The sequence below is a fragment of the Wyeomyia smithii genome, chromosome 1 (assembly GCF_029784165.1).
Source record: "Wyeomyia smithii strain HCP4-BCI-WySm-NY-G18 chromosome 1, ASM2978416v1, whole genome shotgun sequence".
In the NCBI taxonomy this organism is placed as follows: domain Eukaryota; kingdom Metazoa; phylum Arthropoda; class Insecta; order Diptera; family Culicidae; genus Wyeomyia; species Wyeomyia smithii.
In genome coordinates this window covers 87,015,818-87,033,559 of record NC_073694.1, presented here as the reverse complement: position 1 = coordinate 87,033,559, position 17,742 = coordinate 87,015,818, and the positions used below count along the sequence as shown (strand labels likewise).

The 17,742-nt window shown below is 37.3% G+C and overlaps 1 protein-coding gene across 1 annotated transcript in view; it reads right to left on the bottom strand.

Annotated features, from left to right (window-relative positions):
- The window catches only part of LOC129726292 (protein obstructor-E), a 115,234-nt gene extending 111,020 nt beyond the window's left edge, over positions 1–4,214 (bottom strand). Inside the window, exon 1 of the mRNA XM_055682983.1 lies at positions 3,855–4,214. Coding sequence (XP_055538958.1) covers positions 3,855–3,903 — 49 coding nt within the window. The 5' untranslated portion in view covers positions 3,904–4,214. The remainder of the gene's footprint in view (positions 1–3,854) is intronic.
- Positions 4,215–17,742: the final 13,528 nt, after the last annotated feature.

The following is a 17,742-nucleotide window of genomic DNA, read 5'->3' as shown; positions in this document are numbered from 1 at the left end:
GAATAGCCTTTGAATTTCTTTTCTTTCCAAAACTTTTGAACAGCATATCAAATTGTTATGCAGTTTGTTATTTGTAAGTTTGAGAGATGACTCGTTTGTATGACACAAGTTATGTTCAAATAAGTCGTGTAATACTTGAGATAATAGACTTTCGTTCTTTTAACAATTTAATACTAAACGGTTGCTGATGTTTGATAACAATCGAATGAAAAGTAAACGTATATAACGTATAATAGGGTCTTATGGGGCAACAAGACCTTCCATAAGACACTGATTTTATGAAAATTGGTCCAGCCATCTCTGAGAAACATGAGTAAGATTAATAGTCTCCAGAACACGTTTCAATCTTCATAAAATTCAAAAGTTAAGGGTTTTTTAGGTAGCCCGTTCATTTGAAAATAATCTTGTTCAAATCGGTTGTGTAGTTTCTGAGATATTGTTGTTTCGTGATTTTTACATTTTGAAACATAACCTCTAAACTAGGAATCAGATTACAATAAAATTCAATATGGTCTTATAGGGCAACTAGATTTTTCATTTGCAATTAATTTCATTGATATCGGTTCAGCCATCTCTGAGAAAATTGAGTGAGATTGGGAGTCATACACCCCCCCCCCCCCCCCCACACACACACACACACACACACACACACACACACAAATATACAGAAAATACTCAGTTCGTCGAACTGAGTCGAGTGATATACGACATTCGGCCCTTTTGAGCACTTTTATACCTTTAGTTTTTGCAGTGATTTCTTTACCTTTCTAGGAGGAAGGCAATAGGAGAAAGGTTAAAGTGAAATGATAGAAATGACTTTTTATTTCAACTTCAATCCTAAGGCAAGGCCGCAAACATTGAATGAGTACAATATTAAATTTAAATGATGTTGAGGCCACATATTTTGATCGTAGCTATAGTTTCAAACAGTCTGCGTTTCTTTCTATAGCTTTCAAACCACATGTTTAAACATTATGAAATTCTTTGTTTAAGGGTTTAAAAGCCCATTAATTTGAATTCGCCTATGTTCATAGCTTCTGAGATAGAAAAGCGATTTTCACATTTTGCCGCAGCGCCAAAAGTGAAAGTTTGATTACAATGAAATTCAATAACAACCTAAGCGGCAAATAGACCCTTCATTTGACACCAAGATAGAAGAATCGGTCAGACCATCTCTGAGAAAAGTAAGTGCGAAAAAAAGGTGCACATACACACGTACACACCCCCACACAAACAAATACACCTATTCATGCATACATGCAGAAAATGCTCGATTCGTCGAACTGAGTCGAGTAGTATATGACATTCGGCCATTTGGATCACTTTTCTACCTTTTAATTAGCCAGTGATCGTTAGGAGAAAGTCAATATGTTTACTTTCAATATGTGATTTCACATTTTTATGAACAACGGACAAAGTTACAATCTGATTGCAATGAAATTCAATAACAATCTATGGGACAACTAGACCTTTCATTTGACACTAATTTTGTGTAAATCGGTTCAGCCCTCTCTGAGAAAAATGAGTGAGTTTAAACATCCTCAGGATAACTTTTCTTTACATAACTTTTGAACCATATGTTTAATCATTACGAAATTTAAAAGTTAAGGGTTTTGGAGACAGCCCGATCATTTGAAACCAGTTTTTTTTAAATCGGTTATGTGGTTTCCAAGATATTGATGTTTCGTGATTTTTACATTTTGATACATAACCTCCAACTAAAAATCCGATTACAATGAAATTCAATAGCAACCTATGGCGCAACTAGACCTTTCATTTGCAATTAATTTCATGAAAATCGGTCCAGCCATCTCTGAGAGAGAGACACACACACATACACACACATACACACACACACATACATGCATACAGAAAATGCACACACACACATACACACAAACATACATACAGAAAATGCTCAATTCGTCGAAAAATGTCGAGTGGTATGTGACATTCGGCCATTGGGACCTCTTTTATATCTTTGGTTTTTCTAGTGATTGCTATACCTTTCTAGGAGAAAGGCAAAAAGGGAGAATAATTTTAATATATCTTGTTTTACCTGAAATTTTTGAAAGAATCTCAACATATACTCAGCATTTAAAGGACCTTTAAACATTTAAATTTTTTTCAAATGTAGCTGACAACAAATATTCTTAATATAACTAGAATATCTGTGAAAATTTTATTTTAAGTCCATGTATTTTTTATCTAAAAAATTCGTGTCCACGTAGACAATATCATTACCCCTTCCAGCAGACGAGCGTCATTTGCGGAGCCCCTTCCTCACAAAGTTGTCTACGAACCTAGTTCAAATCAAAATAAACTAAATGGGACAATAATGCTTTCAAGGCTATATATTGGTATTGATTATTATTGTGTTGTATGTATATAAACCTGAAGTACGATGTTACTTTTACCATCTCTTGTCACTTACAGGTTGTTTTAAACCGTGTTACTCACTGTAAAAGACAGTCACAACAATTGTCGTAGTAGTTTTTCCCCAGTTTACAAAAACGTGTTACTTGGGTGAATGATATCCTTGAAAACTTAAATGCTTTTTGATTTTCATAACAAAAAACGGCCTCCTCAGAAACAGGTGCATTGATTGGTGTATTATAATGAACCAATAACCGCTCATGTTACCCAATATCCCGAATGATGTGCATTCAGAGCTGAATATTTTGCGGTATACTGGAGTTAATGTCGAGAGGGTCGTTATTGCAATTAAAAATATGAGTTTAAGGTGCAACTACAAACTTTATAGTTAATCACTACTACGGTAACACTACTTTGGTGTTGATGGCGGACCAGATATTGTAATGAGCGTTATTTCGTGCTGCTACATACGTATTTACTTGTGAACATTGTGGTATCATTAGATATTGAGCTTCGCATGTGCTTTCCTTGCATGGCAAGGTTGTACAATCACTTCAAAAGTTTCTTTGGCAATTGACCCAGTTTGGTAGAATAATATGTCTGTCAATCACAGAGTAACATGCTTGCTGCAATACAATATCAGTTCTGCGCATGTAGTGGCGGAGAATAATGTTTAATTTTATTATGTACGCTGTTTTAAAGTATTGTAGCACTAGTATTTATATTTCTTTCCTGTGAGCGTGATGTAAAAGGTAACCGTTTTTATTAACGTAATTTGTTGAATTGTGAAAGAGATAGAGTTTAGAAACCCTTGGTTAACAATGATAACTGCAATTGAAATTTATTTGATTATTGCTAGTTAGCATTTGATTTTGTCATCGATTTTCAAACTAGTGCTAAATACATAACGATTAACGTTTAATACTGAATACATAACGTTTATTTGAGTGTATATAAAAGCGCTAGTCCTACGGTTCATGTTTGCCAGGTTGGAATATCTGTTAGCTTCAAAAAATCTGAAAAGCTCTAAACGACAAGCAAGCGGTAAACCTGTTTTTTTTTCACTATGACACACTTGTGGCAACCGAAATCTTGTGTATATACACCTTCCATTCTAGAGAAAGATTAAACGCTGTTGTGGGAATTGCTAAGCAATTATTTATCGATGTATATAATGAATGCAGCTTGAAACGCGTACCTTCATCTTTGGGGGGAGGTATGTAGTTCAACTTGTCTAAATGGCATACTAACATTTAAATATAGAAAGAACATTATGGGTTAGTGGGTATAATAAATGTTAAATGTATGGTGATTAGAACAGTGGTTAAAATCCTTAGTATTATATGCATAATCAATAAGTTTGGCAGTCAGTTTACAAAAGTTTAAATTTCACTACTTATCCACATGATGATATATGGTAAGACTGTTTTTTAGGTAACAACAGGTGAAATGTTTTTATTACACTAATATATACTTACAAAGCATCAGAAGTCCTAACCAAAGCGTTATCCCAATAACTTGTTTCATCTTATCACAAGTTACTAAATGAACTTTGGCGCTATCACAAGTTGTGCGCTTACTACAACTTACTAGCTGAACTAAACCGCTCGGCTGGTGTTAACACCACTGTATTTGCCCGCCTCACAGATCACTAATGCGCGCAAAAATTTTACTAAGTGCTGTACAAGTCGATGGTACAGGAGATGTTACTAAGACTACGATGACCGTAAATATAAGTACAACTAGCGAGAGCCTCTGAAAACGATCGAGCAGCACAAAATTGACTACCGTGATGTTCGGTGTCTGTTTACGAATAAAACCGTAGCCAAAGAGTCTTGACCAGTTTTTAGCAATTCACTTTTTTTTTCTTCTGTTTCGTTTTTTCGCCTATCAATCCATTCGAGTTTTCTGTTGGTGGTTTGAAAAAGCCGGTCGCTCTCGTTAACGAATGCTGAATTGACTTCAAATGTCGTTGATTCAATAAAAGACCGAATTTCGTTGACACAGGAGTCGAACGTAATCCAAGAAGCTTTGCATGTTGTTTGTTGACTACAAATATGTGATTGAGAAAAATTAACGAGCGTTGTTGGATGTTTACAATCCGATAAACTCAAACAATAAAATGTGGATTTGTGTATGTACTACAGGTGGTCGGGTATGGGGAAATGTTTACCGGTACCCGACTTATTGAGAATTTTCCACACCCGTATCCGACTCGAACCCGAAGTCTGGTTTGTTAAAAACCCGTACCCGACCCGAACCCGAGTGAAAAAACTTCCTAATTGCCGGTACCCGACCCGTACTCGAAAAAAAATTGTTTTCTTCAAAAAATTTCATGCAATAACACTATGCTACAGCGATTTAAAACTTCTGAAGTGATCTAGTGTAGGTTGTAGGTCTTGTTGAGTGTAACATTCGCTCATACTAGAAATTTTCCAAACACCCCCAAAATCTGAAGTTACACGCAAAATTTGGACTGTACGTAACCACATCAATATTGCGTCTTTCTAGAGCAATTTCTGTGTGTTTCGAAACCAATACAACGAATGTGTGTTGTTCATAACGCATTTGGTGCTCTAGCGAATGTTCAATGTATTGGACGGTTCAAAATCAAAACACTTTTGAAGTATTAACCGGTGCTAGTATTGCCATGATGATTCGTACTGGTATTGGTTATATTTTCCAGAATGCTGCCATGCAAGCAGTAATCAATGCTGATGATTTTGGTACTGACTACGTTTACGCAAATATGAACAGATCGATTCACTATCATGAATCCGGTCATTCAAAAACATCGTCGAATCAATAACAATTAAAAAGACATTGGATTTGTTCCAAACATTTTGCATTTAACGGCGAATCTGGTTTTATTCATATGCATTCGGTTCCACGTTACGTTCCAGCGTCAGTAAATTCTGTTGCAACGAGGCTCGCTGTTGGCTGTTTCGGTTGCTGACGATGATTAGGGATGCACGAGCTTTTGATACGCACCGACTCACGAAAGTAACCAGCGGTTTTTGAGCGCCCCAAAGCTGATCGTGTGCCCAAAACCGAAGTCTACCGAAACACTACGATTTTGTGAGTATTATACATATTCTGAATTCAATCTCTGGCAATGTATTCATTACGCAATGGTTGCGTTATCCTTTTGACTCACTTGTTGTGTAAAAGCCAGAGCATTTAATGTGCGTTTTGAGGGGACACATCGGATGATGTAAGCTTGAACTTTTGCGTGTATGGTCAAAATACGGTTTTATGGACCTCAGTGCATACAACTTTTTTTAACTCAGTCATTGGAGTTTCTGGTTGCACATCTTGAGCTGCGGATCAACTTCCTTTGTGGTCCGTAGTTATTTTGCAATTTCTAAGTTAAATTGACAAAGTTTATCAGTGCTTTTGGTCTCTGTGGAAAATTACAAGAGCACAGTGTTCCGAAATAGTGCGCGATAATCAAGAAGTGCTTAAAAAGCTAATAATTTAAGTGGTTTTCTCTTGTGACAAGTGTTCCATTAAGGTAAACAAACGAACAGCTTATAACTGGTGAGTGGCAGAAACTGCATGCTACTATACTAATCTTGCATGAGATTATAAAGCTATAAACTTTCAGCTTGTAATATCAAGCTATAAACTTTCAGCTTGCAAAAAACTTGTATGCAACTGAAAAAAAGCTTCTTGTGCGCAGCTTACAAGCCCTTACGCAAGGATACAAGAGCTTTGCTGGTGAAACTTGCGCAATTGTGACTTGTGTGCGCACTAACACACAGTGGGCCAATTTACTAAAAACGATGAAAAAAAAATTTTTTTTAAATATATAAATAAACTAATTAAAACATAATTTAAATTTGAAATTGAATTTAAGAAATAAATTGGTCTCACAATAAAACGGAAATTATTAAAATCAATCTTAAATAAGGTTGATAAAATGTCGCTGGAAAAATCTCTCGGTAATCAAACCGAACGAGATATATTTTCCAAAAATGCAATCTGCTAAGTTCCTACAAGTGAATCTCCACCACGCTAAAGGCGCATCGGCAGTCCTTAGTAGGAGATTCAAAAAGGAGGAGCTAGACATGGTTCTTATTCAAGAACCATGGTGCAATAAAGGTAAAATATTAGGGATTCAAATGAATTCTGGCAAACTATATTACGACGATTCACAGAGTTCGCCAAGAGCGGCAGTTCTAGTGAACAAAGCAGTAAAATGCTATCCTGTGACAGAATTTGTAAAACGAGATATTGTAGCGGTCATGGTTCAGGTGCCAACCACCAGTGGGAATACTGAGGTAATTGTTGCTTCGGCTTATTTTCCAGGTGAAATAAATGAGGCGCCTCCTCCTAAGATTGCTTCGTTTGTCAAATTTTGCAGAGACAATAATAGGGCATTCATCATAGGCTGTGATGCCAACGCTCACCATACAGTTTGGGGGAGTAAGGGCGTTAATGGTCGTGGTGAGTGCCTATTGGAGTTTCTCTCGTCAAATAATATAGATATATGCAATAAAGGTAACAAACCAACATTTACAAACGCTATCAGAGGTGAAGTTTTAGATCTGACGCTATGCAGTCCAGCAATTTCTGAAAAAATTGCTAACTGGCATGTATCGGATGAAACCTCACTATCTGATCACAAGCACATTTTGTTTGAATGGATTGGTGGGAAACCATCATCTGTTACTTACAGAGATCCTAAAAAAACAGACTGGGATCAATATGCACAATATTTGCGAAAAGTTTCACCTTTAAATTGTAGCAGAATTGAAACAGTTTCAGAATTGGAATCTATGACAATTCAGCTAAATGAAATGGTGATAAATGCATACAATAAAAGTTGTCCCGCCAAACAATCGTCCTCAAATAGGGACGTGCCATGGTGGAACAAGAAGCTTGAAAGTCTTCGGAAAAATAGTCGGAAACTTTTTAATAAAGCAAAACGTACTTCAGACTGGGCTCAATATAGAAGAGCCTTAACTGAATATAGCAATGAAATCCGGAAATCTAAAAGAAGGTCTTGGGTTCAAATGTGTGAATCTATAGAAAAAACTCCAGTTGTTTCTAGATTACAAAAGACTCTTGCCAAAGATCATACCGTTGAGCATGGCAATCTAAAGCGTCACGACGGAATCTATACTAGTGGTCCTCGTGATACCTTAAATCTAATGATGGAAACGCATTTTCCCGGTTCTATTGAAAAGACGGATTCAGCCATCTCTGATTTAGTTGAAATTTGTTCTACGCAGACTAGCTCTTGGTCTGCTAGAACGGAAAATACTGTATCAGATGTGGCGGATGAAATTTTTACGAGAACCAGGGTGGCAAGTGCTATGAGATCCTTTGAGCCTTTTAAGTCTGCAAGTGTAGATGGAATATTTCCAGCATTGCTTCAAAAAGGTGAAGCAATACTAATTCCTTCTCTCATTGAGATTTTCAAGGCCAGTTTAAGGTTGAATCATATTCCATCAAAATGGAGGGTAGTAAGAGTAATCTTTATACCTAAAACTGGGAAGCGTGATAAGCCGCATCCTAAATCATTCAGACCCATTAGTCTTTCTTCGGTTTTGTTGAAGACAATGGAAAAAGTGCTGAATGATTTCATTCATACATCTAACATGCAAACAAAACCGCTTTCAAAGTTCCAGTTTGCCTATCAAACTGGAAAATCCACTATAACAGCGCTTCATACGCTGGTCATGAAAATTGAAAAGTCACTTTCAGCTAAAGAAATTGCTCTGTGCTCTTTCTTGGATATTGAAGGTGCTTTTGATAATGCGTCCTATTCTTCAATGTCTAGTGCAATGAAGAACAAAGGATTTCACACGAGCATTGTTAACTGGATTCATACCATGCTTGCAAAAAGAGAAATCACTTCTGAGTTGGGAGGCTCGTCTATCACGATAAGGGCAACAAAAGGATGTCCGCAAGGAGGTGTTCTTTCGCCACTTATGTGGTCTTTGGTGGTGGACGATCTTCTCGAAAGCTTAGAAGCAAAAGGTTTCGAAGTTGTGGGCTTTGCAGATGACATAGTCATCTTGGTAAGAGGAAAGTTCGACAACATAGTTTCGGAAAGAATGCAGGAGGCTCTGGAGTATCCCCAGTCTTGGTGTATAAAGGAGGGTCTCAGCATTAATCCGACAAAAGCTGTAATCGTACCTTTCACTAGAAAGAGGAAATTCAATCTAAAAACTCTCAAGCTTGGAGGAGTAGAAATTCCATTCAGTGAACAGGTTAAATACTTAGGAGTTATCCTTGATGCCTAGCTAAACTGGAATGCACATCTTGACTATGCAATCAACAGGGCGGTCAGTGCATTATGGTTGTGCTCCAAAACCGTTGGGAGAAAGTGGGGCTTGAGACCGAAAATGGTGATATGGATATTCACATCTATTATACGTCCAAAACTAACCTACGCTGCGTTAGTGTGGTGGCCAAAAACCAAAGAGTCCACCGCTAGAACAAAGCTAGATAAAGTTCAACAACTTGCGTGCATTGCTATAACAGGAGCAATGAAAAGCACCCCATCAAAAGCTCTTGATGCAATTCTTCATCTGCTGCCGTTGTACGAATACGTGCAACTAGAAGCAGAGAAGAGTGCCTTGAAGCTAAAAAGAACAAAAACTATCTTGTCAGGTGATCTTGTGGGTCACCTGACAATACTGGACTTTTTCAAAAGAGGGCCAGTGATGAGTATGAATGGAGACTGGATGGCACCTCAGGATAACCATGATATTCCCTACAAGGTATGCGAAACGTCGCGTGCAGACTGGGAAGTCGGAGTTCCTGATGTCCGTCCCGGTTCAACGATATTTTTCACAGATGGCTCAAAAATAGGTACCAAAACTGGTGCAGGAATCTTCGGCCCTGGAATTAATATTTCAGTGGCAATGGGACACTGGCCAACAGTGTTTCAAGCAGAGATTTTTGCAATACTTGAATGTGCGAATGTATGTCTGACTAGGAAATACATACATGCAAATATTTGTATTTTCTCTGACAGTCAAGCAGCACTGAAAGCACTTGATGCTTATAAATGTACATCCAAGATTGTCTGGGAATGTATTCTCACATTGCGACAGCTATGTCAAACAAACTCAGTAAATTTGTATTGGGTTCCAGGACATAGTGGCATTGGTGGGAATGAAAAAACAGACGAACTTGCAAAACAAGGATCTAACTCACAGTTTATCGGCCCAGAACCTTTCTGCGGTATATGGAACTGTGCAGTGAAAATGGAGCTAAAACGCTGGGAGGCACAAAAGGTGATAACCAATTGGTTTGATGTCAAAAAGTGTTCTCAATCTAAAAGATTTATCACACCAAACGAGAATCATTCGAAAAAGCTCCTAGAGCTCAGCAAAAGAGCTCTTTGTACATACGTCGGCCTAGTAACGGGGCACTGTCCGAGTAGATATCATTTAAAGAACATTGGCCGGGTTCAGGATGATATCTGTCGCTTTTGTAATACGGAAAGCGAGACATCGGAACATCTGCTGTGCAGTTGTGGTGCATTATTTAAACGCAGATCAAGGTTTCTTGGCAGTGGCTGTTTACAGCCCAAAGAGATTTGGTCTTTGAATCCTGGGAAGGTGATTGGCTTCATAAACCATATTTCACCTGACTGGGAGCGTGTCGGTGCAGGTACCTGATCACTCAACAATAGTGGTCATTGTATTTTGCAAGGGGACACGTATAGCAATTGACTGGGATATATATTACAAAAGTTCACATCAATGGACAACGTAATTCTAATTCTCTAACAAAAAAAAAAACTCAGTCATTTCTGAACCGATTTTCAATATTTTGGCAGTTTTTAAAAGAAGATAAACAGAGCTTTCAAAATATATACAGGTTTGTACTAATATCTCTGAAACATGTTGAGTTATTTGAGTTTAAATCTAATTTTTTGAACTTTTTCACGCAATTTTTCAACCAAACTTTAGATTTGCCACCTGTTTTTGTGAGAAAGATACTACAAATACACTAAAATTTTGAAAGTATATTCAATGACGAATCAAACAAAACTGGTTTTGTGAAAATCAGTGAAAATTTAGCTGAGTTATATATTTTTTATGAAAACCAGAATTTTTGGCTTATATCGTTCAATTATTTCACGGTGATACAAAGGGAGAAAAAATGCAAGAACTTCTTAAGTGATCTAGTGAAGGTTGTAGGTCTTGTTGAGTGTAACATTCGCACATACAAGAAATTTTCCAAACACCTCTAAACATTGAAGTTATGGTCAAAATACGGTTCAGCGCATACAATTTTTTTCACCCAGTCATTTCTAGACCGATTTTCAATATTTTAGAAGTTTTGGAAAGATAAACAGAGTTTTTTTTAAATATTTACAGACTTGTACCAATATCACCAAAACAACTTTTTCACGAAATTTTTCAACTTAACTTGAAATTTGCCACCTATTTATGTGAGAAATTTTATGTGGTCCCCATGGTTCTGTGGTTAGCGATGTTAATCGGTCAGCTCTCTCACACGGTTGCGATATCGGGGTCGCTTCCCGATCCGGTCCAGGATCTTTTCGAGCTGGAAATCTTCTCGGCTAAGCACTGGGGCACAGTGTATCGTTGTATTTATCATACACATACCAAATGTGCCAAAAACAATATTGATAACGAATTCTCTCAACAAATCTAGTTAATCGAGACCGCTATTAGCCCCCAGACTAAGGTGCGATATTATTATTTTGTAAAAAAAATTCTACACATAAACTTAAACTTTGAAAGTATATTCAATAACGAATCAAAAGCAGATGGCAAAATTCAAGTTAAGTTGAAAAATTGCGTGAAAAAGTTTAAAAGTTTAGATTTGAACTCAACATGTTTTAGTGATATTGTTACAAATCTGTATATATTTAAAAAATCTGTCTATCCCTTTCCAAAACTGCTGAAATATTGAAAATCGGTCAAGAAATGACTGAGTTGAAAAATTGTATGCGCTGAAGTCCAAAAACCGTATTTTGACCATAACTTCAAATTTTAGAGGTGTTTGGAAAATTTCTAGTATGTGTGAATGTTACACTCAACAAGACCTGCAACCTACACTAGGTCACATAAGAAGTTCTTGCATTTTTTCTCCATTTGTAGCACCGTGAAATAATTGAGCGATATAAGCCGAAATTTCTGGTTTTAATAAAAAATATATAACTCAACTAAATTTTCACTGATTTTCACAAAACCAGTTTTGTTTGATTCGTCATTGAATATACTTTCAAAATTTTAGTGTATTTGTAGTACCTTCTCACAAAAACAGGTGGCAAATTTCAAGTTTTATTAAATTAGATTTAAACTCAAATAACTCAATATGTTTTAGTGATATTAGTATAAACCTGTATATATTTTGAAAGCTCTGTTTATCTTCTTTCAAAAATTGCTGAAATATTGAAAATCGGCCCTGAAATGACTGAGTTAAAAAAATTGTTTGCACTGAGGTCCAAAAAACCGTATTTTGACCATAACTTCAGATTGTGGGGGTGTTTGGAAAATTTCTAGTATAAGTGAATGTTACACTCAACAAGACCTACAACCTACATTAGGTTAATTCAAAAGTTCTTGCATTTTTTTTTTCATTTGTAGCACAGTGTAATTATTTAATTTTGAAAACCGCATTCGTAACTTTGTAATAAAGACACGAATCTATGTTTTAAATAACAACTCTAATAATCGAAATGATGACCGGAGTTTGGCCAGAACCGAGTGTTCATGTGAACAAATGTTAATGAACCCAGAGTTCCAGCCGATAAACATCATGCCGGTTCTCCTGGGAATCAGCGTAGCACCCGTTACCGAGAACGCCCGCTCGTCTGAAGTCAACTTCGAAATTCCAAATTTCTCGAGTTCGAAATCATCAAGCTGCAGCACCCCTAGTTTAGCCCCTCAAAAATTTTTTAAGTTAATTTGCATGTGTCATTGTTGTACGAGCTGGACTGGAAGAATCTTTTCTGTCTTATCTTCACTTTTGGAATAAGGCAATCCACGAGACAGTTGCGATCAGCTTTTGACAGCCACTGCTATGTTCACACGGTCGCAACTTGGATACAATCCGGATCAGGAAGCGTGAAAAACAAACGTTGTCCGATCGGTTGCTTAGTATTGCGATTGGCACTCCTCCACTCAAAAAAAAAAAAAAAAAAAAAAAAAAAAAAAAAAAAAAATCACTTTAAATTTTTTGCGACATCAAAAGATCCCATGTTCGGTTTTGTTTTGGGTTTGTTACTTCAGAAACAACAACGATAACGAACAAAGCATGAAACGTCATCCGTGAATTGCTTTATCGATATCATCGTCAGCAGTTTTTATTTTTTGGCTGTAATTGATGAAAAAATGCATTTGTTGTTGTATATTTCTCCAGGTCCAACAAGTTTTATGTGAGCATCACAGCAACTATCCAAATGTGCTTTTAGAATTTAAACTTATCCTTCACTGTATTTTCCAATAATTGGTGATTTCTGGGTAAAGATTCTTAGTCATTAAGTCCGATTGACCTGAAATTTTGCATGGGTACTCTTTCCTAGAAGACAAAATTCTTGAGCCCTACTTATAAGCGAAATTCTAAGGTCAAAATTCTTCCTAAAAAACCCTTAAGTTTAGAATTTTATAAAGATTGAACATGTGGTTCAAAAGTTAAGGAAAGATACGTGTTCTGGAGACTGTTTAATCTCATTCATGTTTCTCAGAGATGGCTGAACCGATTTTCATTAAATCAGTGTCATATGGACGGTCTAGTTGTACCATAAGACCCTATAGATTTTTTCAGCAATCGGACTATTACTTCGCCTGTTTTGTTTAAAAATGTGAAATCCAGTTATGAAAAAAAAAAACATATTCCGAAGACTACTTGGACTCACTCACTTTTCTCAGAGATGGCTGAACCGATTTTCACAATATTAGTGTCAAACGAAAGGTCTAGCTGCCTCATAACACCCTAGTGAATTTAATTGTAATCGGGCTGTAACGTTGTCTGTAATGTATCAAAATGTGAAAATATTAGTATAAAATGCACGGGCTAGTTAAGGGTTAACCATGGGCGCAACTAAGGAAAATTTCTAGGAGGGGGGGGGGTCTAGTTTTCATACATTTCATTAAAAAAAATTGAAAAAAGAGTTACATTGCGCCTATTCAAAACACATAAAATAGTGTCGTAACAGTACAAAAAATCATTTCAACCGGGAATAAATTTCCGAAGATGTATTGAAGATCCTGACCACAGCGTCAACGCCAACCTCTTTCAGCAACACTGATTCGATATTGAGGATAGCTAGGTTTGGTAAACGGCTGGGCAGTGCGGACCAGCAGTAAACCCGTACTAGCTGGCATCAAGTAAACCCCAGTGTGGTCCAAGACATAATGTCATATCCCTACCTTCAAGTTGAAACTGAAATACGAGAAACAAAGGGAAGATTGGGGAACCGGTGGGAACTTGGTTGTATGCTGACAGGGAAGCGGTAGTTGTTCTCCTTGGAGAGCAGCTTGTCTGAGCGCCTGTTTTCCAGGATAGGGGCGGCTCAAACAACGCTTGATTCGAGACGGACGGTTAAACTATGAAATGCGGTGTCTCGCCGCTACACCCAAGATGGCAGCGCAGTCGCGAGACTATGCATCGCTGCCCTAGTAAAGCAGCATGCTAAAATAAACATACCGTAAAACGGAGTATCATTGATCAGCGGGGTAACTTTGATCAGTTTTACCCTTCTCATGAATAGTTGAAATAAAACTGCTCCGTGATTACTTTTGCTGAATTTAGGCATAACATCTTAGTCTTGTGTCATTCGAGATCTGCACAATATTGTATTGGTTGAAATTTTTTATTGTTTTGATGACCAAATTTCAAAATTAACTTGACCGTTATATTTCTCACTCTCAGTAAGTGCCAAAAAAGCTTTTTATACTAGTCGAATATTGAACATTTCGTATGCATTGACATGTTTTCCAAATTCGTTATTTAATTTTCTCAATCAACCAGAAAAAATTTTTTATTTATAATTATTACATTTACAGTTAAATAATTTATATATGCTAAGAAAGTCCAGTTTTAAACATTTTACAACGATTGCTGACTTACAAAATACTTCTGGCAACTTTCGCGACCAACGTTTATGTTTTTCATCATCGAAAGGTAATGTTACATATGGCATGAAAATGCCTCGCAGTACATACCGTGGCTAGGTGTAAGGAGTCAAGGAGAACGGGATGTCAATCCGGGAAGCGTCTCTAAACTTGTTATCAAAGCAGTATCAAACATTTTTAGTTCAAAAAGGTTTCAAAACTATGCGAAATTGAAACTGATCAAAGTTACCCCAAATAAGGAAAATTGAAACAAGGACGAAAAAATGTTTCTAATTTTCAAGATTTTCGAAGGGCTTAAAAAAACTAACTTCTCAAGTTCTAAGGATTTCAGTACTGGTTCTCAAAATATGAAACCTGTAGTTTCAATTGTAAAATATATAAATACTCACAAAAAAGTGAAAAAAAATAATTAATGTTACCCCGTTTTTCGGTACTACGAACAATCAAGAATTGAAAACGAACCGGAATAACCGGCAATGACCTAGCCGACGAAATAAGGACGACGATTAGAAGCTCGGTACATGTAACACTAGATCGCCCAACGCCGATCGGATTCTGCTAGATCAACTAGAACTTCAACAGTTCGGTATCGTTGCGCTCCAGGAGCTTTACCGGGAAGGAGGGAAGGTACGGCGGATTTGTGGCCGCAAGGAACAGTTTTACCAGAGTAGCGGCACAAGCAATGAGCTGAGTACCGGTTTTATAGTGCTGGGCAGGATTCAGAGACGTGCGATCAAGTGGCAGGCGTTCAGCGACAGTTTGTGTTTGTTGAGAACAAAAGGCCGGTTCTACAACTACACCATCCTCAATGTCTACTGTCTAAAGAAAAAAAAAAAACGATCTACGCACAGCTGTGGAAACTCTACGATAGCTGCTCGCGTAGAGACATCAAGATCGTTGTTGCGGACATGAATGCTCAGATCGGTAGGGAAGACATATATAAGCCGGTGATCAGCCCGCACAGCCTGCACACCGTGACGAACGCCAACGGCCAGCAATGCGTCAACTTTGCAGCTTCCCGGAGACTGGCAGTCCGAAGAACCTGCTTTTCCCAAAAAGACATCCATGAAACCACCTGGAGACCACCTGACCAACGTATAACAAACCAAATCGACCAAGCTCTCATCGACGGCCTGTTCTTCTCAGACATACAAACGTACGCACCAATTGCGGTGGGGATATTGGCTCAGACATGACCACTTCGATCGAATCTTGCGGTCGGCCGGTCGCGTCGTGAGGATGTCGGACGATGATCCTATGAAATCACTTCTCTTCAGTAACCCTGTTCAGAACTAGAGGGGCGCATCGTGCACGATGGCTCGATCAGATCGAAAAAGACTTGAACTGGCGAAACACAGCCCAAAACCGAGCAGCATGGCAACAACTTCTTGATACAGCACGAGCCACTACGGCTCTCGTCTGGTAAGATAAGTAAGAGAGCTAGGCTTGAGAAACCATCCTGGGTGCAATACTAGTTCTTAGCCAATGAATGATAACATCTCAATTCGTGTTGATTTTGATGCTCTGATAAGAAGTATGGATTGTATTTATATGGACTGCAATCTTTCTCTGGGAAATTCAAGAGGGGGCTTTAAACTTTCTAGGGGAAGCTGAAGCACCCTCTAGCCCCCCCCCCCCCCCCCCGTAGTTGCACCCATGATATTTCGTAACAACGGCTTGACAGTTTTGGCACCAAAAGTGTTCGTATACTCAAAATATTTTTCACGTTATAGTTACCGGAAAAGTTATGTGAATATTTTCCACAGTCATTTTCATGTGAGTTCTACGTGATTTTCAGTAAGATGAATTATCCTGTGAATTTTATTCATTAGACACATGCGTTTTATGTATGTTTCACGTAGAATTTACCTACCGCTAATGTGTAAAGCATATGAATATCTGATAACTATTACGTTTCATACAACGTATAATTTTTCCAATTTTTAAGATGCAGAAGATTGTTTTCAGAAATTATAAAAATATGTTGCATAATAAACCAGCCGGTCATGCAAATTCGTCAACTCGTAAATAAATTAAACGACTTGAAACCCGAGCAAAGTTTAACAGCAAAAATGTATCAAAATGATAACATATTTTGCAGTTGAAATGAAAATGAAAGCATTTTTTGTTATCGAGTTGAGATGAAGTCTATGAGTTACCTAAATTTGCTTTAATTTTGATCTTTTAATTTTGAAAATAATTACAATTTTATAACAAATTCTCAATGCAGCGAAATTGAGAATTTGTTAGAAAATTGTAATTATTTTCAGTATAAAATTTGATGAATCGTTGATATGTTTTGAATGATATGTTAAGATTGCCGGTTGATTCAATTTTAGGCAATTTGACAACTATATTTGCATACAGATATAAAATTTATAGTTTTCCCATCTACATCTATAGAAATACTAATGCATTGACGAAATACGAGGTCAGTTTTTATCAAATAATTCACTCTTTGTATATGTAAACATGTCATAATAATGTTTTATAGTAACTAAACCAACGATATAAGTGCCGCCTATTACTTATATTTAAACAATACAATAAAAAAAGTTATTTATTAAAAAAAAGAGTCATCGTAGCCAAGTTTTTTGCAGGAATCACTTGCTCGATATTTTGTGTTTTCTAACAAAATAACAACGTCATAACGTAGCATAGTATAAAATCCTATCTCTGCTGTTGCCAGCCGTGGCGTCCGCACCATACGAGTGTATACGCTAGATTAACCTACATTGTCTTTCGTTATTCCCGTCAACCCGAGTCTGCTCCACGCTTCGTATTCTTCCGAGTATTGACACACCAGTAAATAGGGTGATCACCTAGCGCGTTATATTATTACACCGTCGAAGAATGCATCGTTACATTCCTCCCTTTTTATAATTTGAGCTAAAAATTAATATAAGCCTTCAATGTATTTAATTATCAGTAGTCATATAACAATTTAATCATCTAATATATAATCAGTGTATTTATTCGGTAGTTTACGCACTCGCCGAGTAGATGATTTATCAGGAGAAGAAGAATTCGCCACTCGTTCAGGTGTTTCTTGTGGTGCTACTGTAGTTTCAGTATCGTTCGTTGATTGTTCCTTATTTTGTGTGACCTCAACCTTTGGTTTATCAAGTCTTTTCAAGTACGTGCTGTCGTCCTATTCCCTTCCGCCTACATCCAACCAAACGACAAGAACACGTTAAGACCCCGGATCCGGAAACAGCAACTAGACCCGCACGATACTCTCAGGTCCCGAGGGAGACAACCCAATATGCCAGTCCGTAATATCTTGGCCCAG